The following is a 26324-nucleotide window of genomic DNA, read 5'->3' on the forward strand; positions in this document are numbered from 1 at the left end:
AGGGATCAGGCAGGGGGACGCGGGAGGGCCACGCTGACCAGGTCTTTTCTATTAACTCTGGAGGCTGGCTGGGGCAGGCGGGGGAATCAGGCTTGACTGTGCCCTCTCTCCCTGCCTGGTTGTCAGGCTGAACATCCAAACTGCAGATAGGGAGAGGCCAATATTGCTCAGGGGTCCAATGGTGATTGACCCAGTGTTTTCATCAGCCTGGGCTTGCCTGATAACATTTCTTACTCCTCTACCAGAGCAAAATATTAGAGATGTGGGAGCAAAGAAAGGCTTAGGGAATTCTTAGGGAACAACACACATTGTCACCTAGCTTTTCATTTTTTGAAATTACATTTTTTTTTCATCCCTGCAGTGGGATTTCTTTCTATATTTGTTGTATTTGTGTTCAGAATTGTATTATCTCACTTCACTGAACACAATGTTTAATTCATTGTGAAATTAAAATGTATAAAATCTCAGGGGGGGAGTATTTAAATTTCATTGTAGCCGCCCACACTGGAAAGTTAATTGTTATTAGTGTTTAAAGAAAGAAATATTTGACTTTCTTCAAAGACACTTGAGGCCTCGTACAGGTTTTTTTTTTCTCTCTCTCTTGTTTTACATTAAAGGCTGCAACCAGCTCTAATTCATTGTAAATTACATCAAATACTTGTTCATCACTTCAAGATGTTCAGGTCCAGTTCAGACGCCTGAGATTATTTTTCTGAGCAGAAAATGTAATAAATCATTGACTGGAGTTGCTGATGTGTTGCTGCAGGTCTCTGGTCTGTCTCCTGGAGACAACCAGACCCCTGGACTCCTCCTTGCTCCAGGGGTGAGGTGGGGTCAGACGCCCATCAACCAGCTCACACCCTGGGATACAGATGAGCCCCCTTCCAAACAACACAGAGACAGCGAGGCCACAGGTAATGAAACACACACACACACACACACACACACTGTGTTCTTACGCACGTTCACAACTGCACTCGGTGTGTTTACACTGATGTAATGTTGACAACATCAGCACATGTATGCATGGACCACACACACACACACAACCACACACAAGCCGTGCCTTACACCCCAGACAGCTCCAGCTAGCTACAATACCAATGCTAATGAGGCTTTTTGGCTCCTTTGCCCTACATAAAATACATGCTTGCCTCCACAATATGCATGCTTTACATACACAATCATGCATAATGTACATCCACAAACACTAGTTTTACATAAACTGGCCTAATTATGCATAAAATTGCAGAAATGTCACTTTATATGATGTTTTAAAAGGAGAGTGTGTGCCTCCGCCTCCTCAGCACTCCCCGTTTGTTGTCCTTCTTAATGTTATTATGTCAGTAAGCTGTTTAAGTCAAAATTAAATGTATGCAGCAGAAGTCCAATCCAATTTAGACATCGACCTTTTAGTTGTTGAAACGTGTTCAGAGAGCGAGGCATGCGGCATTAATGAGTGAAGGCAATGGGGAAGTTTTTATGCTTATTGTAATGAACGAAGCCAGAATGGCTGTGCCCTGTGGCTCTTCCTTTCCCTCCACTCCTCTAATGACCTCTGCCTCCTGCTCATCACCAGTTTGTGTCATTTTAGAAAGAACCCAGGCACAAAGCTGGGGATCTCCAGGTTGTGGACGGCTGCAGCATGTCTCAAATCTTCCATATCCACTTTTGATCAGCGAGTGAATGTTTGTGCGGGAAAAAAACAAACAAAACCCTCTTCTTTTCTGGTGAGGGGATGAAGTAGTGATGGGATCTCCTGCAGCGGTGGTGCACCCCTCGCTGTTCGCCCCCCTGCTCTCTATTGTGGGCTTGGCTGAATTTGTCACAAAGTTCTGGAGCTCTTATTACTGTGTCTAATTGAATAGCGGGGAGGGGGGTTGTAGTTGCTGCCCCCTCTCACAGCCGCCGCCTCCGCCGCTCCCACTCCCACGCTACAGCTTGGAAGCGAGTGCGAGGCAGAGTGAGATGTCACCGAACCAGCACGGTGTCGCATATGACACCCGGATCCCAGCGCAGCGTTGCATATGGATTTGCGTGTGTGCGCCATCTGAAAGTGTGTTGCGTTTGCGACGACGCCGGCTCCTCTCCTCACTTCGCTGAACTGTGTTGCCAGAAAGTTCTCTGCCAACTGTGCCAGAATTAATCAGTGGTTCCTTTCAACTGGAACCTCTCTGTTGAGTCTGTTAAAGAAGTTTTGGTTTTAACTCCCCCCCCCCCCCCCCACACACACACACCCTTTGTACGAATCCTTAAGAGTAAAGCAAAGTTGTTTTTTTGTTTTAATTGATTCAATTATAGAATCCACTTTGTTAAATTTTGCAGACAAAGACTGGGCAAAGATTAGAGGAAAGCTTCAGTGTGTATATCAAATTCGAAGTGTCACTACAATAGTGGAACCCCTGCAGATTTGTAAGATGTGAAAGGACATAAATGCATTTGAATGGAGCTCTTTGTCAAAATGAACCACAAAATAGGAGAAATGAAATACAGCGCAGATTAAGTGAATGACTGGAGGTTAAATACTCCTATATTCCCACCTCTCCTCTCTCTCTCTCTCTCTCTCTGTCTCTCTCTCTCATTTCTTTTCACTATCTATCTTTATCTCTGTATCCATGTCCATCTCCCTTCCCACACTATTATATCAGCAGGGCCAGTATCATGAATAATGTGAGTCTCTCATTTTCTTTCTTTAGCTTTTTGCGTACTGCGATTTAGCCTTTGGCCCTTTAGCAGTGCTAAGCTATTTTTGGAGCATGACAGGAGGAGCCAAAGATGGAGGAGTAGGAGCAAATGAGGGTGGGAGGGAGGCAGTGCGTTGGTCCAATATGGCTGCATCTTCCCAGCATACCCTCAGCATCTAACGCCTCAGGATACCGGAATGATTGGCTCACAGTGTCTCTGTACACACGGACTCCTGCACAGATGCTCGAGGTGTCACGTGATCTGAGCACGCCTCCACGTTCAAAGTAACATTTGTTCATCTTGTGACAGAAGAAATCTCTTAATCTTATTATGATGTTGATCGTGTCAAATGCATATTAGACATTAGGCCTCGTGTCAAAAAACTTGGACTAGAGCGGCTCCACACAGTTGGTGGCTGCGACCGTGAAAGGGACGGACTCGTGTGAGTCCCCTCATAACTCCCAACTCTCATGACGTCGGCCCGTCATCTGCATCAGAACCACTGGTCATTTTCTAGTAGGTATCGGTCGGATGGCCGATCCTGCTCCATCTTCTTCCTCTTCTTCTTTGCATAATCAGCGTTGAAAGAATAACCATAAACATGCAAGTGATGTGCTTATCCAAATATTTGTTTGTTTTTAGAAAAAAATGTTTCCATGTGTCTTTCACTATAAAAACAATGTGACTAGGATATGAAGTTATTTTGGCACAGTTGATATTGACTATATTCAATATAGACAAATCCATGACAAATCCATGAAATGTCATCGTATCGTGCATGCTTCATCTAAAATTAACCTAAAATCATCTTTCTGCCTCTTTTTGTTGGCTTTATCTGAGTTTACCAGATTGCCACAAAGTACTTCCCTTTATTCATAATCAAAGGATATTTTCTCTACAAAATGTAATTTGTCTTTCAGTGACTCGCTGGTCGGAGTCTTGATCTCACAAAGACATTTTTAGTGTCATGCAATGACTTCTTGGTGACTTCAGAATTCAGAAAGCTGCCAGTCACCTACCAACATTTGCATCCGGAAAACTGTCCAAAATTGTCCACTGGCAAACTCTGAAACGTCGTCTTCCAGTGTAAATCCCCATCTTTTTTATCCAGCATTATGCTTAGTAATCCACAAACACTTTGATTTGCGCTCTAAACAAACAGTTTTGTCTGGTTGCGTCTGTGAATGAGCGTGACCAGTTGTTGCATTCAGTTGAACTCTTCCGAGCTTGTTCGTGGTGCACCGAACCAGAAGTGCTGTTGTTTGTTTGAATTCAGTTCCAACCAAGTGCTTGTGGATTATTAAGCAAATGGTGAAGTATTACTTTAACCTCGTCGTTTACATGCTATAATAAACTGGATATACAACTCACTTCTCTTCTCTTCTCTCTCTTTTCTGTGGATTTGTTCGTCTGGCAGTTCCTACCTGGGCAGCACCAGTAGCAGCTGTGAGCCAGCCCAGTCTCCTGCCCCACACCTATGCCCTCCCCCAGCCGCCCTCCTTCAATCACAGCGTGACTGCACAGTCACCCATCATAGGAGTAACGCCATCCATCCAGACGCCAGTGCCCCCGCAGCACCCTCTAATGACGGCCCACTTCCAGCTGACACCACAGTCGACCCAGCAGCCTCCCTCCATGGTGCTGAACATGCCCAGCCAGCCTCCGTACGCCTCAGCCCAGCCTACAGTCGTGCCGTCCGCCCTCTCCGCCCAAGCCAACCAGGTGGTTCACCAGAGTCCTCACAGCATGATGGGAAATGGCCACTTAACTTCTCACCCCGGCCTCATCCAGCACCCCACCCTGCCTCTGACCAATGGACAGACAGCAGCCGACCAAGCCCCGCCCTCAGCTGTAGACAATCAGGACGGTCCGAACGGGTTGCAAATGCTGCGGACAGTCGGAATGGGGAAGTACGAGTTCAGCGATCCAGGACATCCTAAAGGTAAGCAGCCTCAGCCGATGCACAGAAGGATCTTTTTAGCCGTTTTTCACCAGATATGGAAGTTGTCATGACTAACTTTTCAAAGGCAAAATCAAAGCAGACTTGTTCTGCTGGCAACCTGAGCTCAAAAGTGAATCCAAGCTGGAGAAGTGTTGGATATTAAATCAATACTCTGCTCTCTATTCCTTATGACCTCCTGTTATGTGGGCCATGCTGGAATGAAACGAGTAGGCCTCTGCCCTCTGTGTACTGTGGCAGTTTCAGATGCCAACAGCCATAAACAAGGCCGCAAACACACAAGCAAGAGGTTGTTAAGATGTAACTTGCTTCCAGAGACAAGTCATTTCAAATCTGCTGCAAGGTCACTGAAAACAAGACACCCCGTTCAGACCTGTTATTAACATGAGCTGAGCAGATCTCAAGTTCGAAACACCGCAACTCCTGGCATTAGAGCGCATCACCACAAGGGACCGCATGTGAACCCTGAGTGTTAAGGGAGCTTCGCCTAGCGCTGACGGATGTGGGTTGTCCAAACTTTATACTGACACGCTTCACTCTATACACTAACATTCCATAAAGCAATCAACAGGCCATTCTTCATATAGCGCAGAACATTTCTTTATTGCTTCCAAAATAAAACTGGCACCATTGCTGTGTAGCACAGCCCCCTAAACGCTTCGCCCGTGCAGTGTCAAACACCTGACGTGGCGGCATGCAGGCGGCAGCACTCCTGATCTTGGTCCCAAAGAACATTGTTATCATATTGATATTATTAGCAGGCAAATGTGTTTTTCATTTGAACACACTTGACTTTTTAATATCTCTCAGGTAACACAACATCCAGAAGCACCACATGAAAGCCTGTAGAATGCAGAATGAGGAAATGGACACCAGGGGGAGCACTCAAAAAGTTCCTCGGCAGCCACACCGATGAGGCTGCCTGCAGACTGAGATATCTGCAGATATTATTTGTTCATTCATTGAGATATACACACACATATATATATATATATATATATATATATATATATATATATATATATATATATAAACACACATATATAAATAGCAGTACAGTCGGTGAAAATGAGGAATAGGCTCTGTATCATGTTGATCTCTTTTCAATTGATTGTCCAAAATATCTGTTTATTTGAACCCTAACATTCTTCTACTTCAGGAATACTTTCATGATTCGGTTATCAGGCTGGTTTATTTAAGGATTTTGCAGAGTGAGCAGCAGAGACAGAGCAAGAAAGAGAGGGAGAGAAAGAGAAGGAGAGAGAGAGAGAGAGCTGCTCTGTTGTATAGTCATACTAAAGCCCACATCTCTGTCTGACTGGCAGGATGCAGCAAGCCTTTTCTTGAGCATGTGGTTAGAAATTCAAAGGAAAAGGGGGAGAGTTTGCCCGAGATGTTTGATTCTCACTCGTATATCTGCACAGGCTTTCCAACATCATCAGACGGTCCAACGATGGTAACAAGCTGCCATCAGGTGTCGAGGCAGTCCAGCAGTCTCTCAGGTTAAAACCAGGTCTGAACAGGTCCAGGATGGATCTCAAATGCAGCAGCAGCGTTGGTGCTTTTGTATTAAATCGGTGGAAGTTAGTCAAGGCAATTAGCACAAGGCCGAGTAATCATGAAGCAGAACGAGCTGTCTGTCGCCACCCTCACGTTTCTCTGGAATCGTCTGAAATCTCCTTTGTGTTTGTGAAGGTGTTTCACGGCTCCGTCTCACGCCGGAGCCTGCGAGCTGAGATTGGTGCTCGGTTTAACCTTGGAGTTTATGATGCAGGTCGCTAGAAACAGATGTTTGCAATTCCCTTTACAATTTTCACATTTAATGAAGCTTTTAATTTAGGTTTAGATTGTTTTTCTTCCTGACTCATTTTGATCAATAAAATGTCTGCAAATGAACTTGTAGATTGCACACACAAAAAAAAAAAAAAAGCAATTATTTTGGGGGTCTGGTTGTGATACACTGAAATGAGACTGTAGGCAGAATTGGAAATAGATAATGAAGACGGGATCGCCGGCTTGGTCTGGTCTCCGTTGAATGTGAGCGTTTTAGCTTCTGCCGCAGATTTGAATAGTTGTCTGTTGCAATCCTTTCACCAAGTATGTGTCAAATTGTGTTGACCCTCGTCTAACAGGCCAAGAAAGCCCTTGGTTTAATTGGAATTAGAGTGTTTATACATTTTTGGAGGGAAACACTTGTGAAAATTCGGCCGTAGAGATGCTGTGGCAGTTATTCAGATTTTTGCTGATATATTCATGCTGTTTGTCAGCTTCTGCTCATGAAAGGCAGAAGGGAAAAAAAAAAAAACAGCTCTGTCAGTTTTTAGACATCATACGCACTCGGAGAAGCTTCTGTGGTCAAATAGAGGTGGTTTGCATCTTTACGTGCCATTAAATATACATTAGTAAGCCCCTCGTTGTGGTGGAGTCACGGTGGAAATGGGTAAAAGGTGGAGCCGTCAGCGGTGAACCTGAGAGGCGAGACAGACAGGACAGACGGGCTAAGGTCATAGCTGTAATCACGACAACGCGGCCCTGACCGGCCCGCCATCTCCTCCTCTCCTCTTCCACCTCCCTCCATCCCTTCGTCCTGCTTTCTCCAAGAAGTCATAAATCCCAAGCTCCCACAGGTCTTGTGCTTTCTGTTTTAAATCAATTAACGCTGCATTTCAATGTGGCACCGGTACCCACTGTCCTGCTGAGCGCGGGACTAAAATATGGAGCTACCTGTGTTCTGGTTCATCTCTCGGCTACAATTATAAACCTGCTGTCGGGAGTCTTCTTTTACTGCTCAGACAGAAATGCTAAATAAGAGTAGTTAGAGAAAAGGAAGGAAAGCAGAAGCAGGTGGCTGAGGTGAAGACGAGAGGTTTGGCAAGTCAAATATGAGGGCAAAGACTTTTGGCTGCGTACATCCGGCATAAAAATAAGTCTAAAAGGAGGTCTGAGAAATCCACACTTTGGTTGTTTGTGTCGCTCAACGGAGCACATACTTTCTTGGGGGTTTAAAAGAGACTGCTCTGATGAGTTCTCATCCTGGTAGAGGTCTGTGTACATGCAACCTTCGGCCGAACCCGGGTCTGATCAGTATCCTCCCGGGGGTCATTTGAATTTTGAGACCGTAGGAGGGGAGAAGAGGAACAGCCAGAAGTTGGGATGCACCATAATAAATATGTCAGTGTCAGCCTGATGGTGATGCACAGGGTTTCAAAACAGACATCAACAAAAATGTGTTCATCGACATCCGAACACAACTTGCAAATCACCAAATGGATGCTGTATTTATGCTTTGGTGATTATTTTTCACCGTTTAGCTGCTTCCATTGGGGTCGCAACAGTTAATGTGTAGTTAATTTGGCCTGGGTTTTTATTCCGGACACCCTTCCTCTCACAACCCTCCCTATACATGTGAGCTTGGGTCCAGCACCAAGGCTCCTCTCGTTGTTTCTTGTTCTGAGACCAGTCGGGGGTCAGCATCTCACTCGAGCACACATTCACTGAGGGATGTGAGGCCTGAACTAGCAAACCTTTCGGGAACCAGACGGCCGCTCTACCTCCGAGCCACGCCGCGCCTTTTTATACTTTATTGGAACAATTGTGGGGAACTGGTTTTGTCACAGGAAACCAGGAATGCGGGAAGTATCGCTATAAATACACCCTTTAGCCACCAGAGCAAAAGACTGAGTGACTCTTGGAGTCTCCTGGCTCACAATTTCCTAGATTATTTCCAAGATAGTTTTTGTTACTAAGAACATTGGATGTGAGCCTGCAGGAGGACTGACTGAGCGTGCTCCGAGGCGTCGATGCAGGTCATCAGCGCGCTGTTTGACCCGCCCAGAACTGTCCGAGGGGCTTAAATTAACGGAAAATGCTGCCTCATTCGTCCTTTTAGGACCAACCCAACTGAATATATTATATTTTGTAGAAACTGGACCCGAAGCCGCCCGCTGACTCGCATAGTAACACCGTTGGCTATGATTTCCAAAAGAATAATGAAAATATGATTTATGGGCTTCCCTATTTTTGGGGGGGATCGAGAAAAACTTGCGTGTGTTTTTCTGGGTGTACAAGAAAATCGTTTTAACACATTTACATGAAAATCACAAAGATAAAGAAATTCATTTAAACATGTGATATCAACATTGGTAATATCTGCAAAAAAGGATTTATAAATTGTCAAATCGGATATCGGCAACAAAATCAAACCCCATCTCGTGCATCCCCAGCCAGAAAACTGAATCGATGGTGTGGAGGACAAGCGGTGGGAGAGAAGCCGTGGTGGTGGGAGGCAGAGGTCCTGGCCGAGACCTCCAGAAAGGCCTCCATGTGATAGAAGTAAAACAGGAAATAAGAGTTTGGTGGCCTCAGAGTGCCAGAGGGAGAGAACGGTTGGGAACAGACACAAAAGGCCAGAGAGGGAGGCACGGTCGTGACACTCACAAGTGATTATCCGACAAACAGTTTAAATACTAAAGCCCCTACTTAAGTGATTGTGTTTCTGCATGAAAAAAAAAGTTTGAGCCTCAGGACACAATGGTGGTAAGCGCTGATGTGAAGAGGAGGTTTTGTGGCTTCTGATGGCAAAGGCCTGGATCTTGGAGGGAGCTGACTGAGCTCTTCCTCCTTAATCCTGCCTCACAACAGGCCAGTGTGTGTGTGTGTGTGTGTGTGTGTGTGTGTGTGTGTGTGTGTGTGTGTGTGTGTGTGTGTCTCTCTCTCAGTGGATGCATGTGTGTCCGTACGTGTGCCCATCGTCATGGGTGTGACTGCAGGGATGTTTTGTCAGATGTCAGCCTCACAGCTTTCAAGCCAAACACCACAGTGACAGAAATTACACTCCGTGTTTGATTTGGCTTTGCCTTCAAAGGGAGCAATTTGTCTTCGCTCTGCATCAGTGGGCACATCAACAGCTGTGTGCTCCTCTCTTGATGTGTGTGTGTGTGTGTGTGTGTGTGTGTGTGTGTGTGTGTGTGTGTGTGTGTGTGTGTGCGTGTGTGTGTGTGTGTGTGTGTGTAGGTAGTGTCTTTTACTGTATACAGAATGCACATTTGTGTATGTCACACCATCTGTTTGTGTGAAGATTCGCACAGGTCGGCTCGGAGGCACCTTTAACCTCATCACCTCCTGGGATATGTCAGTCATTCCCGGCAGGGCTTTTCATAATACCTGCCTGTCATGGTGCACAAATCAAACTCCACACCCTCTTGCCAACAGTTAATTTTCTTCACATCACCCACCGCTCACTCCTTTTTTATTGTCTTCTCGTTGTTTGTCCCTACAAGGGATGGGAACAGAGTGTCGCCCAACATCTGCAAGCATATATAACCTTCTTCACATCTGTAGTTGTCGCACGCGGGAGGGAAGGACAACTGCCTTTTTTTTTTCTTTTTTTTTTAAAGGACAATAAAGTGAAGGAGCTAAGAGAAACGGCGAGGATAGATTCAGACAGAGCGGGTGAACATGAGAGAGGGTGATGCTGAGAGCCGAGTCAGTGTGTGTCTATTGACCAAGTCATTAAAATCGATGGCTGTCGTGATGAATATCAGCCAGAGGAAGCTGGCGCCCAGCTCAGCGGGGACAGATTCAGCTCTATTTAAAGGCAGCTCATGACTGAAAAACACATTAGTATCGAAAAGGAAGTTATTATTTCCCCATATTAAAATTTTAAAGGTTATTGCCATCACCCTTGCCAGACTCTCAAATTCTTTTTTTCATATTGTTTTTGCAGCTTAGCGTGAACTGAGACCTGAGGTGACCGTTGTGGTCGTGCAGCACGTTATGCAACATTTTCTCATTTCTCATTTATGCGATACCCTTGAAAAGTAATGCGGGTTTTTTTTCTATCATGGGTGATCCTACAAACGTCCAGTCACATAAGCAGAGGAGGTAAAAGTACACACATTCACTGCTCAAATCGAAGTATGCTCGCGGTCAAAGGATTCCGGTAAAAAAGAAGAATTGATTAGAGCTGTTTACCAAAGTACAAATAAAGAAGCACACGCTCTTAAATCTACTTAGGAATAATAATTTTTTAAAAATCGGATCTTTCTTTCTCACTTTTTCCCAAAACACACAAAAGCTATCAGCTTGTAAAGACCTTGAAGTTGTGAGCTTTTTTATTTTACCAAGATGATTTAAAGGGGCACTTACTCTTGCGTGCAATGACTACTTTTATTTCATCTGCAGCACAGGGCCTTTACTTTTGAACGAGATGACGACAAAAAAATAATTTAAAAATATGGTAAAATAATTTCTGGCGATTTCCCCATGTTCCAGTGTCCCTCACGTCTCGGGATGTGTTTGATTGGACTTGGCGATCAACGTTCATGTGTCTGATCTCCACCTACGCTGGAGACTGAACAAGGTTTCTGCGCCTTTAAACAAATCTCTCGTCTGTTTTCTTGTTTTTGCTGCCCTGCGGTGAGAGGTTTAAGCAGAATGCTTGACTTTTCTTTTCCTTTGAGTGGAAAATATAATATTTTAAAAGTCAAAAAGATATTGTCGAATGAGGAGTTTCACAGTGGAAGGCTGTTTTCCATTCACTGGTGAGAGTTGAAGTCTTCTCTCTGTGGCAGCTGATTCTGGTCCAAACTTCAATATACACAAACATACATTGGGACCTTTGAAGCCTCCAGGTCACAAAAAGTAAGAAGGAGGCAGCAGTTAAAAGATGTAAAATGAACAAAAAAAAAAGTTTATATTCTTTTAAACCTAAAACGATATCTAGCGCAGGATTTCTTCTCGAACAAACACGAAAGGAGCGTATTCAGAATTGCGATGGCGTTTAATGTTGCGATGCGGCTTCCTCTTATTTTAAACGGTTGCTATGGCTTGGGAGCAGTGAAGTAGCATGAGCACTTTGGTCTGACACAGCGAGGAAACCAAAATGAGTCATAAAGCCTGAGAAAAAGCAACGGAAATGTCGCTCGGCTTCTGTAGTTCAAACTTATTTTTTTCATTTGGACCAAAAAGGAAAACCTTGATGATTCTGGATTGTGTTGTGAGGAGGAAGAGTAGGTGACATTTTAAGGGTTTGAATGTGCTAGCAGTTGACTTCCTGCTCCACTCCACATACTCATAATAGGATTTGTTAAGAGTATTTTTGTGTATCTTAATACTTTTGGTGTAAGGTAAGGTTGCCCAATAATTCTGGAACGTCAGCAGTACTGGCAGATTATATATACTGTATATATATTTAATCTCAATCAATATCCCTCTCATGGTTGATAGTTGTATAAGCCCAGTTTTGGTTCAGTCTCTTCTACTTTGCTCATTATCCGTCTTCTTATGTGAGGAAACGGTGTGGTAAATATATAAACTCTGGGCTTTTCCAAATGTTTGGAAATAGATCGGCAGAATGAGTTGGAACAAAATAGCTGTTATAGATGTTGGCAAAAAAAATTAAAAAAATCCACCGTCGTGCATCACGAGGCCCCCGAACCAAAGATCATGGTTTGGGTTAAAGTCAAGAAAAATTACTTGCAGAGTTTTAGAGCCTCTTTTAAAAAAAGAAATAATTTTTTTTTAAAAAGCCTGTTTTTTTTTTCCAGAAAAATGACTGGAAGCTTCAGTTCAGTTTGGGCTCACAGATGGGAGATCGGTCGGGCCACCTGCTGCTCTACTGAGCATGTGCTGGAGCTCCGTGCCTCTTTTATCACGTCAAACATCATTTTAACACTTCCTTCCACCTCACTGGCCTTTCTCAGTCCCATTCTCTCTCTCTCTGTCTCTCTCTCATCTCACACACACACACACACACATACACTCACTCACTCACACAACAAGGTGAAGTTACGCACACAGACGATCACATGCATAAATGCACACACACACACACACACACACACTCACACACACACGTAGACGTCCTCCTCCAGCCTTGCACACATGCACCAGCCTCCTCTCTGCCCAGGAAGTTCATCTTCCAGTCAGCTCACATCAGCCATCATCTGGGGACCGAACAGCTCTGGAGCTGCTAGTGAATGCAATTAAGATGCCTTGCTGAGTTAGGATCAGGGTGTTACTTGGCCATGGTGAGACTGCTGCTGCTGCCGCCACCGCCGCCGCAGCCGCGCATCCATCACCGACTATTCCTCCTGATCTGCCTTATTTAAACTTTGGTCTCAATACGATTTTAATTATGTAGCCGTGTTTGTTTACTCTTGAGCCTCGCATATTGGAACTGTAGCGTCACTGTCCACTCACTGCATCTTTCATTGCTGCGAGACAACGGAGGCCATGCATTCATTCATTTGTTCAAAACAGGGACAGAACATATAAATTAAATGTTAGTATGTCACATTACCCCATGCCAGTAATGATCACACCAGAACAACACACACACACTGCAGATCAGCAAATACGTGTTTACAAGATACATGTGTTATTGTGTGTATTCTTGACTCATCACACCCCAGTGCTTGTTATTTTGTGGTCGACATGCTGTCGGTAAAAGGTTTTATTGTTCTTAATGCTGCTTTACTGGATGTGGCAAGCGTGGTGCTTATGGCATGTCTCTCTCTCTCTATCCCTCTCTCTCTCTCTCTCTCTCTCTCTCTATGAGGGTGATAGTGCAGTAGTATTAACTTACTGGTATATGTATTAATATTCATTTTGATTGAACTGCAAGAATACTGCCGGCATGACAGGCTGTTCAAACTAGTTATTACCAACACAGCCAGTTTGTGATAGCCACACTGAGACCATTAATCACAGCAAACACATTAATTAAACCCTCCCCTCTCCTTTCTCTCTCTCTCTCTCTCTCTCTCTCTCTCTCTCTCTCCATTCATCTTTTACTTGATAGAGTGCAGGAGATCTGGTGCTTCATCCTCAGTGCATATTACACAAAAGTATTCCTTCAACTGAAGGGGAGAAGGGGGAAAAAAAAACGATATACCGAATTTGGTTTAAGAGTTGCTGACTTGGATCAGCGTCTCTGGAAGAAGCAGTAGCAAATTAATTAAAGTCACTGTGGCGTTGTGCTGGGCGATTATCTTAAAGCTATCCACATCAGGATTAGCTAAAGCAGAACTAGGGTTATTATGATTCCAAAACAGGCTTTAGTTGGAATCTGAAATGCATGGATTTCATAGTCTCTCTCTCTCTCTCTCCCTCTCTCTCTCTCCCTCCAAACACTCCTTAGTCGTAGGAACCAAAACACGATTCACAGGCCCCCACTGCAAATTATTGATGAGGTTGAAATGTATTCTAATCACTGTGGACTCAGTATGTGCAGGTAATTCTCTTAAATGAATACATGCATTACCTTGGCGATATGCATATGAGTAACCTTGGCACATGAGCCCATGTGGGGTTTACATATTAATGATATTGAATCAAACATCTCATTTTGGGGCGTCAGGAGCGGTCTGCAGACTGCTGCACTATTCCAGCAGCTGCCTTCAGACGCCTAAGGATGGCTTCCATTGAGATGTCGAATTGTTTCTAGTACAGCTAGAGCTCTCGGGAGGAGAGGGGGGGAGAGGAAACGTGAGGTGAGCGGTGGCAGTGTGTCATAAGCGGAGGAAGGAACGCTGCTTGCCCTCATTCTTTCTCTTCCTCGTTATCGTATTTTAAAGAAAAGGAGCCCCGCCTGGAGCCCCATACATTATATCCCTCCACAGTTAATATAGGAACGGCGGATAGCTCATTAAGATTGATCATCCCTCGTCCACCTCCTCCATGCAGAATGCAGCACCGGCTTCATTAATCACCGGGATTTCAAGATAAAGCCGGGCGGCAGCGGCAGCGGCGGCTGCAGTTGCGTAGATGCAGGACCCTGAGCCTGACAGCCCGCCTGCATAATCACAGATGTTGTGCAGCCGAGGAGCAGCCGCCCCAGCTCCCTGCCACGCTAGACGGGGCACCATATCTACGCCTCGCTCCCTCCCTCCTCCGTCCTCTGCTACAACCTATACTTTCCTCCTCCCCACGTGCCCTCTTCACTTCAATTGACTGTCTGTTCCTTTCCCTCCCAACGTCACAACCCCTCCCATCCTGCTGGCTCTCAGCATCCTCTCCACCCCCCAACAATCCCAGCATCCAACTTCTCACCCACTTATGTCCTCTGGCCACACCCTCACGTCCACTTTCATCCCTTCTCTTCTTACTGTCATTCTGTACCTCCCATCTATTCCCTCCTTCTCTCTCCACCTCCATGTTTTCTGGTTCTGTGATAGTCTGTTTTTCTTCCCCTTAGCAGTAATGCCTCAGTTAGCAAAGGCGTATTAAAGAGGAAAAAAGGATTAAGAAGGGAAAGGAAAAAGTCAAGTCAGCCCAGATCTGCCACTGACAGCTGGACACAGTGTCAGACGGCTGTTTTCAGCTGTAACACCCCATCAAGCTGTCATTTACCTTATTACCTTCCAAAAAAAAGGTTTGTTATTCCTGTGTCCGGAGGCTCCACTAACTCGGCGAGAATCATAAGCACTTCATACTTAATTTGAAATCTTTCTGGCTCTTCATTTAAATCACCTACATTTGCATTCTCAGACCTGCTACAACTTCAAGGTCCTGTAGTTTTACTGTCAAAGCTGCGGTGACTTAATGAGGACTGAAAATAGGAGTTTAGTTTCCCAATTCATGTTCCATTTGCTTCTTTCATGAAAAGAAAAACGGCCCATCAGCTGAGAGGAAAAGAGCGAAGGACTAAGAGCTGGTAGAGGATTAGCTGGGAAACTGGTCAGTGTGGATATTGTGTGAATTTCATCTGTGTTTTTCCACTGTGGACCAGTAATATTTGTTGTGGAGTAGTGCTAGTATTGATATCTTCTTGTATTTATACTTTCAATATGATTTTATGGCAGTAACTGTGTGCAACTGTAAGAGAATAAGATTTAAATGAAATGATTTTGACTCACTTTTTGGGGAGTTCCAAATATGTTGTGACGTAATTATTGTGAGGTTACTCAGGTGCAGGTTGTTTTAGAAGCTGTGTTTAGGAAATGTCAGTAAATTATGTCTTAGTATTGCAGTATTCATATTATAACGTATCTTGTTGCAGTATGTTGTGTAAACGTGACTCACGTGATAGTCGTAAAACCTATCGTGACATCATCATCGATACCCAGACCTACGTCATCTACGTTTTCTGTCCAAAATGGCGCCGCTGTTTGGTGCAGAAGCTGTGCGTTACGGATCGGCATGGTGGCGCAACTCTGCAGCACTGAGTCACTGCAACTAGGTGTCGTTGAGCAAACATGAATCAGGATTCTATTCCAGCATGAAAGTGTTTTCGAAAACATATTATCGTGTCCCGTTTAGCTCGAAATGAGATTCTTTGATACTGGGTTGCCATCTTGGAAACAGTGGAGCTGAAACCAAACGCTGCCCAGCTATGCAGGACCTCACCAATCGTGTCACCGCTGGTCGGCGCCATCGAGCGTCCAGACACGCAGCCGGCGTGGCAATTAGTGCCATACGTCAGTTCACGCCGATTTTACTGTGTACAAACAAATGACAAACCCCCAAACTCAACCACTTACCAACTATCAGTCAGCGGCATTCATGTTTGTAGTCCCTTCCCTTCCAACTCCAGCCATAAAGAGGATCTAAACACTGGCGCTCACTGTAGATTAAAGTTGCAAGATTAGGCTCATTTTTATGGAAAACCTGGCTAACTTTAATCTTCTCGTACACTTCTGGGACCGTTCCCAGGTGTTTGAAGCCCGTGCACAGATCGACGGAGCACATGCTTCGTTTGGATTTGGGAGGAAGGCTGACAGTAGCTCGGAGCCATAGGATCATGCATTGAATATTCGGGAGAGACTGGAACGGTGCCCATATCCCTGCATGCAACGTCCACTTCACTCAGTTATGGAGGAGCCAATTCATCTGTGAGTAAAGAAGTGTCAAAGTGAATGGAGGTTACACCCTCAAATGGGCCTGAAAGACATTGTGTCAGAGACTATCTGGAATGTTGGGATTAATTGCCACGAGTCAAATTGCAATGTGTTTTTGTGCACATTAGCCATGAAATAGGCGGTAATGCATTATCAATGAGCCCGAGTGTAAACACAGCAGATGTTACCAGGAAGCCAGTCAATAGCGGATGTTTCTCTCTAATGAGAAGGCGTAATTGCAACAGGGAGGGATTGCAGTATCCAAAATAGCAGCAGATGCGTCTCAACATCTCAGCAAAAAAAAAAAAAAAAAAAAAATTCAGAAGCTGCTCTGCAGTGTGCACGGTATGTTCTCTTATCTGAGTGGAACTTTTTCCTTACCCAGAAACTTTTAAATGGGTTTGATAATGCATGCAGGGCATCAAATAAATACTAATGACAAGACCAGACATTAGCAGGGATGGCTCCCCTCTCCTCTCCAACTCATTATTCCACAGTTAGCAATGGCCTTAGCATGTGAGGATATATAATTCGTCTCTGACTTAGACAAATGATAATGGTCTGAATTGCAATCAAGAGATCTTTGTGGGCCCGCGCTGCACTCTGTAAGCTTGACAGACTGTTAACACAGTGGCATGCTGAAGCAGCAGTATGCCATCACTACTACGTTACAGGATGTGCTTTGTTGCTGCAGGCTGCGGCTCTGAGTTATGGTGATTATTATCATTATTCTGTGACAACAGTTATTGTATCTACTCTCCTTTCTCTATGTGCTAGAAGACATTGTTTACTCATGTAATGCGTCTCTCCGGAGTAAAAATTACGATTTCGGCTTTACATACACGTCAGTCACACAGGAGAACTTTTTTGTTGTTGTTGTTTGTGCTTGAGCTCTCCTACTCTTTCTTGGAAGAAATACAGACCGGGGAGGCGAATGTTGCCATTGCTGTATGCAAAGCTCGTATGGAATGTACACAAACCAAACTTATAAACAGAGCTGAGGTGTAAGACAAGCTGGACAGCATATCTACATTCTCTCACACATACGCTGGCATCTGCACTCAGCCACTAGTACGTGCCAGGTTCCTAAATGTGAAGGGTAGAAGAGAGCTTGGCACAGCTGAAGCTGTCGATGCAGCTGGGAGCATCTGAGGAGAAAGTAACTTGAAACTTTTAATTATTACTGTGGAGTTTAACTTTTGGCTCCCCCTTCTGGAGCTGTGTTGAGAGTTTTGTACTTAGAGAGAACAGTTATCTATGAAACACTCCAAACAGTTTTGTCCAACTGCTAGCTTACTAATTAGCTTCCAAACTAGCTCACTAACTGGCCACTAAATAACTTGCTAACTAGCTTCCTAACTAGCTCACTAACTGGCTCACGAAATTACTTCCTAACTAGCTCACTAACTGGCTCACTAAATAGCTTGCTAACTAGATTCCTAACTAGCTCGCTAAATAGCTTGCTACCTAGCTCGCAAACTGGCTGACTCAATCGCTTGCTAGCATTTGCACCCACAGCTCTGGAAAGTCTGCTGGCTCTTGTTCAGAAATAGTTCAGAAAACAAAACATTTCACATAGTTGACAGACCATTTTATGAATTAACCAGATTGAATCTAGTTGCTATATGGTCTATTCCAAATATCTGACAAACAACAATCTGTCAAACAGCAGGAACTTCAGCCCCAACTCCCGTTTTAGCATTCTCCAACAACACTACAACAGTTGCTGTCCATGTTTGTCCTCACCATACGTTGCTTTCTTTTTCTAAATTAATCCTTCATCTGAACGGTGAGTTTTTCTTTATTCCTGTTTTATTCTTTGGAGATTTTTCTGCCACGCTCTCTTCAGCTCAATCCAGACAAATGGAACCAACTTGCGTGTTTATGATAACGCTGGACGGGAAGTGCTATAGTTTGGCTTTTGTGCACATCCAAGTGTTTGTGGATTGCTGAGCCTACAGCCAGATAAAGAATACACAGATTATACCGGACAACGCTCTTGAGAGTTGACATTTTTGGACAGCTGTTTCTGGTTTTGGAGTCACAGAGAAGTAATGTAGGAGGGAAAAATAAACATCTTTGTGAGCTCAATTAGCTGTGAGTACTTGAAAGACAAAAACAACCTTTTGGCAAGGGGTGAGAATGCAAGGACATGTATTTAAATGTAAAAGTTTCTTCAGTTTTAAATTGATGTAAGGTTAATTTGCACATGAAACTCTCTGCAAAGTAAAAATGACCCGACAGCCTTCCCGGCAGAGCATTTTTAGCATTTACAGCATAATTTTGCCTCTTCAACAACAATAGCACCAACTGGGCCTTTTTTCCCCAAACCTTTGATCACCCTAAACACTCGAGCATTGGAAAGCTGTAAATACAACACTCTGTGTATTAGCTGCTGTGCTGTTTATGTCAGAATTGATAAAAATATATATATATCATGTAGTTTATAAAACATGCTCTGCAGGCCCACAGTATGCCTCCTAATAGCATGGCAGGTTTGTAATGCCTCTCTAATCTCTGGCTCAGCTCCCTGCAATAGCTCCAGCATGCGTCCCGTCAAAATGCCCTTGCTCAGATATTTTGAGCCGCTATGTACAAGAGTACCAGCCGAATCCTTAACTATGATTATTACACTTTTGTACGGAGACTTTCAAAATACGGCATGTTTTCTGTTTTGTTATTTTTTTCTGCCCGCCTTGCCTGAGGTCCTAAAAGTACCCCGAATGCCAGTCAGGTGAAAACATGATGAAATGCTGGACTAGACAGACTACCTGAGCCGAGCTGAGGGCCCGAAGACAATTTTGATATTTGTTGTAGTCATGATGTCGAGGCTTAAGGTCAGATCCCATTCTGTGTGAACGCTCAGAACAGAGGACATGGAGTACTAGAGAAACCTACCTTTAAGTGCACTGCTCTCTGTTCTGCATGTGAGTTAGTCACACAGTTACTCTCCGCCCGTGTAATGCTTGGATATAACCTTCCCAAGGTGAAGGGAAATAGTCGGAGCAGATACTTTGTGAAAGGTTACATTCACACTGACGTCCAAGACTTGTGTCCAGATGATTAATTTCACTCAATTAGCCTTGTTTTCCAACCCAGATTTATAGCGTGGGTTTGACTGAACTCTGTCCTTTGCATTAATTTGTATGAAATGGTAACTTAGCAATTTAATTAAAAGGGAAGACGTAGAAGTGTTGCACACCCACTCGGTTCTAATCAAATCCCCTCCGAGATACAGTATGTTATCAACACCAGCCAGCGACTCCTCATAAGCACAACGTTATTATGATTATTCTCTTATGACATTGTCTTGCCTGAAGTCAAGTGTGTGTTGTGGATTTGTGTTTCAGTCCTGCATATGCATGGTTCCATGTGTGTCCCACAGCGCTTGTGTGTTTTTGCACAATGACAATGTCATGCTTTGTGGGGTGGGATGAATTACTCAACCCTGAGCTGAGTTTTACAATGACGTCCTCCATAATACTTAAGCAGAAGGTTTGCTAATCTCTGATAAGGACCCGGACTACTTTTACAATTTTGTGTGGCGTATTGTTAACAGAACACTGGAGTCCGTATTAGAAGCATTGACAAACCAGCCGATCCACACATCACCTGGGCTGAAGTCCGGCCTGAGCTGCTGTAGAGGTGGACCTTTTACCAAGTAGGCATGCAGGTCTGGACTCCGAGTTTTTTTATCCGTCTTCCAAAAGTAGTTTTTTGCACCGAAGCGTCTCAGACCATTGTTGAAAAAGGATTCCTCAGATGGAAAATTGCTCTCCTGCAGCGAGGATCTGGAATCCTGTGACTAAAATGAGATGTTTATAAGTCATTGTGATTTACTAAGTGTGGATTAGGTCGATGTGATAATTATGTCTCCGTCCAGAGGAATCCATTCATCCGTACATCCCATTCTTGTCATCACGATACCTCAGGGAGGCCTGGAGGGACCTGCTACAACTTTGGCTCGAATGTCCACTGGGACTCGAGGATGAAGTGGAAAGATGTTGGTGGTCCAAGGTCACTGTACCCTCATGCGTGTGCGATATCAGCTCCATTGTTTTTAACGTGATATTTCAGAAAGACTCTGGCGGTCAGGGTCTCTGTCACCTCACTTGACGTCTCTGGAACGTGTGCCGCTAAAGTCCACTGGGACTCAAGGATGAACTGATATGATTTTGGTGCTCAATGGTTAACCTTCTAATTAATGCGATATGTCTAGAAAACCCCGAGGAAATCTCTCCATATTTGGTACAAGTGTCAACTTAACTTTGACCCGAAAACATTTTGGTGGTCAAAGGTCAAGGTCGCTGTGACGCGTAGCAGCAATATGCTTCTCTCCCCATTTGATTCTGCCACAATACTTTTGAAAAGTGTGACTCCATGGGTAAGTGGTAAGGTCTAATATTACAATTAATTTCAACTTTTGTGTCCTTTTTTTTAATGCTCGATTATGAGAGGAGGTTGATTATTCTTTTCCATCCATCCATTGAGCATCACGGCGAATCCTGTTTCGGAGTTGGGGGGCATCCTTAACCGAAACTGCTCTTCCAAAGCCTGCGTTTGACTGCATGTAAATGTGATAAATGCACAGTAGAAGTAAACAAATCTGTTTGAAGTAAACAAAGCTGTTACCGATGGTCAAGCTCGCGTTTGGGAATGTCAAAGATTCTTGTGTAGAAACACGTCCTCTGGCAAGCGGGAAGCTAACGTGAATTAATTGAGTCACAGCTTCATTTGGTCATCAGCCCGTAGATCCGAGAATAAGCAGCAATTCACAACACATAGCAAAACAACACAGACAAATCGCAACGCCTAAGTGAGTCAATTATTTCTGTTGATAATTAAAATCCACTCTTGGAAGAATTGTGGATCAATATTGTGTTATTTCAATGGAAAGCTCAGGGTAGAGGAGGAACAATTATCAGCTATGGAATAATAGCGCTCTTGAGAGTAAAAATACGACTCAATTCAGGAGCAACTGTGTGATTATTTACACAAACAGCAACATCTGCTCTGATATGGAGGGTGATTGTTTACATGGAGTAGTTTATATTCCGCAACCCACTACATCCAGGGGTGGGTCTCTGTTTGCTGGCATCTGGCTGCCTAGTGAATTGTGATTGGCTGTCATTTCCCAGCATTCTCATTGGCTTTCAATGGACCAATCAGAGGGTTTATCCCCTGACTCTGCAGCTCTGTCTGCTTCCAGTGGCAGACAGACAGAAAGGTAGCTGCTTCTTATCATCTGAGCAGCTAATTGTACAAATTATTTCATAATTATTAGTTAATTCAATGTTCTTCGCATCTTATTATACCGTCTCTCTCACCCTGGTGTGTGTGTGTGTGTGTGTGTGTGTGTGTCTCTCTCTCTCTCTTTACGGTGGCTTTGGATTCTGTAGTGTTATACCTTTGACTCAACGTGTTAAATTAGCATTGGGTGGCATTCAGGGTGCTATCATAACCACGAGAATGGTAATTTCATAATGTTTGAGACGTGTCGACAAGGATTTTAGGGATTTTCTCTGATGCCCAGGTTACTGTTTTCATTGTTTTTCAGACTTGAAGTTCTCCTAAACAGGCTTTCTTATGTGTTGAGGGTTCCATGAGAAGCAGTGTGGTGAATCTGGCGGTAAATAAATGCCTTCTGAATCAGTCGGCTGTAGTTTTCAAATCATTGTTTTGCGATCTCAAGCTGAAGAAGATGAGGCTGCTGCTTGAATGCAAATCCAGCAGGAACCAGTTTGTGATTGTCCCAGGTCAACAGAGATGGGTCATGTAGTTTGTGAATTTAAATGAAAACTATGGTTTGTGTGTGTGTGTGTGTGTGTGTGTGCGTGTGTGTGTGTGCGTGTGTGTGTGTGCGTGTGTGCGTGTGCGTGTGTGCGTGTGTGCGTGTGTGCGAGGGATCTCATTTTATCGGTGTAATACTTCAGGTGTCTCGCTCAACTTTTTTCGGCGTGCGTCATTTTTTACTCCTTATATTTTTCAAAACAGTGCGTTACTTTAGTTGTGATTAGCAGAATTATCGCTGATTTTTATTTTTGCATCACCTTCCTGACATAATGATGGATTTAGACCAAAACCAATGAGACAATAAAAATCTCCTCGTCTCAGTCGACTAAATCGAAACCTCACCCAATAAACCCGTTCTTATGTTGATCCTCTGGATTATTTTGCTGATTTTTACTCTGAAACAAAGTAATTGTTCATTATTTTTATTGTATTGTTTTAATTCAATTTTGACTGAAGCCAGTCTTCAGCTTCTTTTCTATTCTTCTCTTTATTATGTATTTATTTATTTCAGCTGCCAGGGATACAAGTAAAAATGTTTAATGGCTACCATCCAGTATGGTTACATTTCTTAAGTTGTCTCAATTCAAATTAATGTACAATATTATATTATATTATATTATATTATATTATATTATATTATATTATATTATATTATATTATATTATACATTAAATTCAGTTGGCTTTGAACAACCAGCGGGAAGAAATATTTCCATGAATATGGGTTATGTTTGGCTACTTTTTAGTTTTGAATATATTTCCAAGTGTCAATTGTTTCATTTGTCGTACTTTTTCAACTTTTGCCAGAGTCTCCACTTGACGCGGGCGTCTGTGTATCTACAGAGTCGTTGTGTGCGCGTCAGCTAACGTCTAGTCAGGATTCATCCACGCTGGCTGCTGTGCAGCGTCTCCATGCAGAAATGTCGCTCTGCGTGTGGAGGGATGTGGAAAGAGTTGGTCACACTGTAACTGGAAGAAGACGTTGGTCAGCATCGCAGACCTCACAGGTGACGAGCGTTAAACCGGCGCAAAGTCTTTTTCCGCTTGTAAAAGCCTTAATTTTTCCCATTTCGGTGTCCCTGAGAGGCCGAATGGCCGTTTTATGTCACTGATGTTTGATGGAAAAAGCCTGAAGATGGCGTGTTAATGTAGTCGGTCGAGATTGTCACATTAGTAGGTTGGCACCATGGCAACTTTTACATTTGAGCCGGTTCAAATGGAGCCCAGGAGGAGTGCATCATCTGGTGCACAAAAAAAGCTATAAAGAGACCACAGCACACGCATGCACACTCACACTCTTACACACAGACACACACACACACACACACAAAGAAAGAAAATGGGTCTCCTGTAATATAAATCTTTACGCGTCTTTGATGATGTGTTGTCGGCTCTTGCGAGGGGCTGGAGTCAGCGTAATTACACCTATTCCTTCGATGCTTTCATGTTCCTTCTAAAGAAGTGTTGCACGGCTGGAAAGAGGGTCTTTACATACAGGAGAAATGGGCTGGGTGAAAGCCGCGGGTAATTTTCGAAAATTGTGCATCATGATTAGAGAAAATGGTGGGAGAGAAAAAAGTAGGCGGTGGTGTTTGCTTTGACGTGGCGCTGCTAACAAAATAGCGTCTCTGTTGCTCCTAAGTCCTCACACGTTGGTGACATCTCGGTGATCAGGAGACCAGCGCGCTGCCCCTTGCAGTATTTTAACAAAAGAAACAACAAGAAGTCTTCCCGGTGTTCCACGTGACTCGCACTGCCACAACCTGTACGACTACTTGAAGTGTCTCCAAATAATGCTGTTGCACTTTATCGCAACATTTTAATTGGAAGTGAAAAATAACGGGCATCACGACCGGATTTGCGGCAATTTTTTGTTTTGTTTTGTTTGTCTTTCCTTGTTCTCAGCTGGAATGAACTGTACTCTTCTGCTTTGAATTATTGGAAGAGAAGTCTTGTCCCAGTTATTGTTCTGGCTGAGTTATTTCTGTGGTGCATCTGTTGTAGGTTTCACTCGCTCTGCACTGATTGCACATCGGCTAAAGATAGTGCGTCGTGTCGTTCACTGGTGTGAAAGTTGTGTGCTTACAGATGTCATTTGAAATAATGACTCTGGAATTGAGGGATTTGATTCAAACTCTAACTTCCTAGTTGGCGATCGTCCTGACAGGTTTTTTTTTTTTTAATGATTTGTGAGCTAAATTTAATTCATCAACCTGAAGAAAAATGTCCTCTGGTCTCCTTTATATTATTCTTTATTCTCTGGTCGAGTTGTGTGACTGACCGCTGAAGTGAAAAAAACAAAAACAAAAGATACACACAGTTTCTCATTGACGACTAAAACTCTTTTAGAAGTAACAAAGTGTAACACTACAAACTATACAAAACCTATCAAGAGTGCACCAATGAATGGTCAAGTAAAACTTCGAAATTTTATTTTAAGTAATCTTTTTCCTTTTCTGTCTTTTTCTCTTTTTTCCAGAATTTCAATGTTACTTAACAATTTGAATAAATGTTTATACACACACACACACACACACACACACACACACACTCTCTTACGTACATACATATATGTTCGTGTGTGTGTGTGTGTATACTGTAGATAGATAGTTGTTTTTTTTACATACATGAGCACATTGGACCTTCTTTTTTTGCAGTCTTTGTCTTCCCACCTTCCCAGTCTAGAGGACCTTAATTGTGGTTGTTTGAACACCCAAGTTCTCCATTTTATATAAAATAGAATGGAATAAAATAACAAAATCAATTTTAAAAAATCAATATCACATTCAAAAGTTATCCATTGCAGATATCTTATGTGCTGTAGCAGACTTGAGATTCACCTCAGCGTTCCAACAGTAACCATTTCGCCCTTTCTCTTCCAATTTTTGTCACTTTTAGTAGCAGTAACTCTGCTCCACTACAGTTTTTGTCGTGAACTCTGGTTTAAAAGAGTTGGGGCTTTTACATCAGTCATGGAGGAGATGCTTTGAGTCAAAACTACAGCTCTCAATGTAAATTTTAACCCCGTGTGAACTGTTAACCAGCCTGTAACCTTCACTATATGCGTACAGGACATATTTCTACTTTATATCTACAGAAAACTGCTGTAGGCAACTTTTTCCAGTGCAACATTTTCTTTCCCCCCTAAAGCTACAGCGCCTGAGGGGAGTGTTGTGCTGGTGCGATTGTTTGCTAGCCACTAGAATATCTTTGTTAAAGTTGGTTTAAAGGACCCTAAGTGCTTGTCACCTACTGTCCCCCTGCCTGGCTAATGAGGGCGTCTCTGCACCAGCTGGGACCACCGTCTTCAACACAAACACAAGGAAGAAGAGCACATAGCATGACATGCTGTCACAGTGGTGCAGCAAGTCCGCACATGCTTCAAGGGCTCTTTGTTTATGTTCTTAAAGCCTGCAGACTTTAGCTTTTGCTTGTGTGTGTGTGTGTGTGTGTGTGTGTGTGTGTGTAGATGCCTGACTTACGGTGCAGAGGTTTGCACCACTGCTTTTCTCACATGCTTATTGGAGGCAACAAAACCCCCAGACGGTGTCTTTGAGGGGCACCAGTTCTCTCTGTCACGGTGCGTCCCCCTTGGCCCCGTCCAGGCTGGCTGACAGGAGTGCTGAGGCTCAAGTAGCTCAGCTCAGCAGATTCAAGCAGGGGGAAACTAAAGCGTCCTCATCATGGACTATTCTCCAAGGCTGCATGGTGCCACTGCTGTCTCTCTAAAATCAGGACAGCTAGAAATTCAAGGGGTCTCGAGGATTTCACGTGTCTTGCATGAGCTGATTTGCTGGGAGGAGACAGAAACTCTTGAGACGTCTTCAGAAATCAATGATGCTGTGATTGTTAGAGGTACGTCTCAACACTGTTTGGAGTAATTGCACCTCGAACAGGGATGGCATGGGATGCCACCTGAAGAATATATAAAATAAAATATTAATATATATATATATGAAAAAAATATATATATATAAATATATAAATGTGTGTGTATTCATATGCATCTTCTTTATCTTCCGTTTCTGTCATATATGTGTTTCATAT

At 43.5% G+C, this 26324-nt stretch overlaps 1 protein-coding gene across 5 annotated transcripts in view; it reads left to right on the top strand.

Moving 5' to 3' along the window:
* Positions 1–26324, top strand: part of klhl29 (kelch-like family member 29) — a 262520-nt gene that overhangs the window by 137961 nt on the left and 98235 nt on the right. For all 5 annotated transcript variants that reach the window (XM_086190650.1, XM_086190648.1, XM_086190649.1 and 2 more), the window contains 2 exons: positions 767–914; positions 4103–4627. In XM_086190650.1, the coding sequence (XP_086046776.1) occupies positions 767–914; positions 4103–4627 (673 nt within the window). The remainder of the gene's footprint in view (positions 1–766; positions 915–4102; positions 4628–26324) is intronic.

The sequence above is a fragment of the Aulostomus chinensis genome, chromosome 20, assembly GCF_037954235.1.
Source record: "Aulostomus chinensis isolate RoL2024-O1b breed Wild chromosome 20, RoL_Achi_v1.0, whole genome shotgun sequence".
NCBI classification, from domain to species: domain Eukaryota; kingdom Metazoa; phylum Chordata; class Actinopteri; order Syngnathiformes; family Aulostomidae; genus Aulostomus; species Aulostomus chinensis.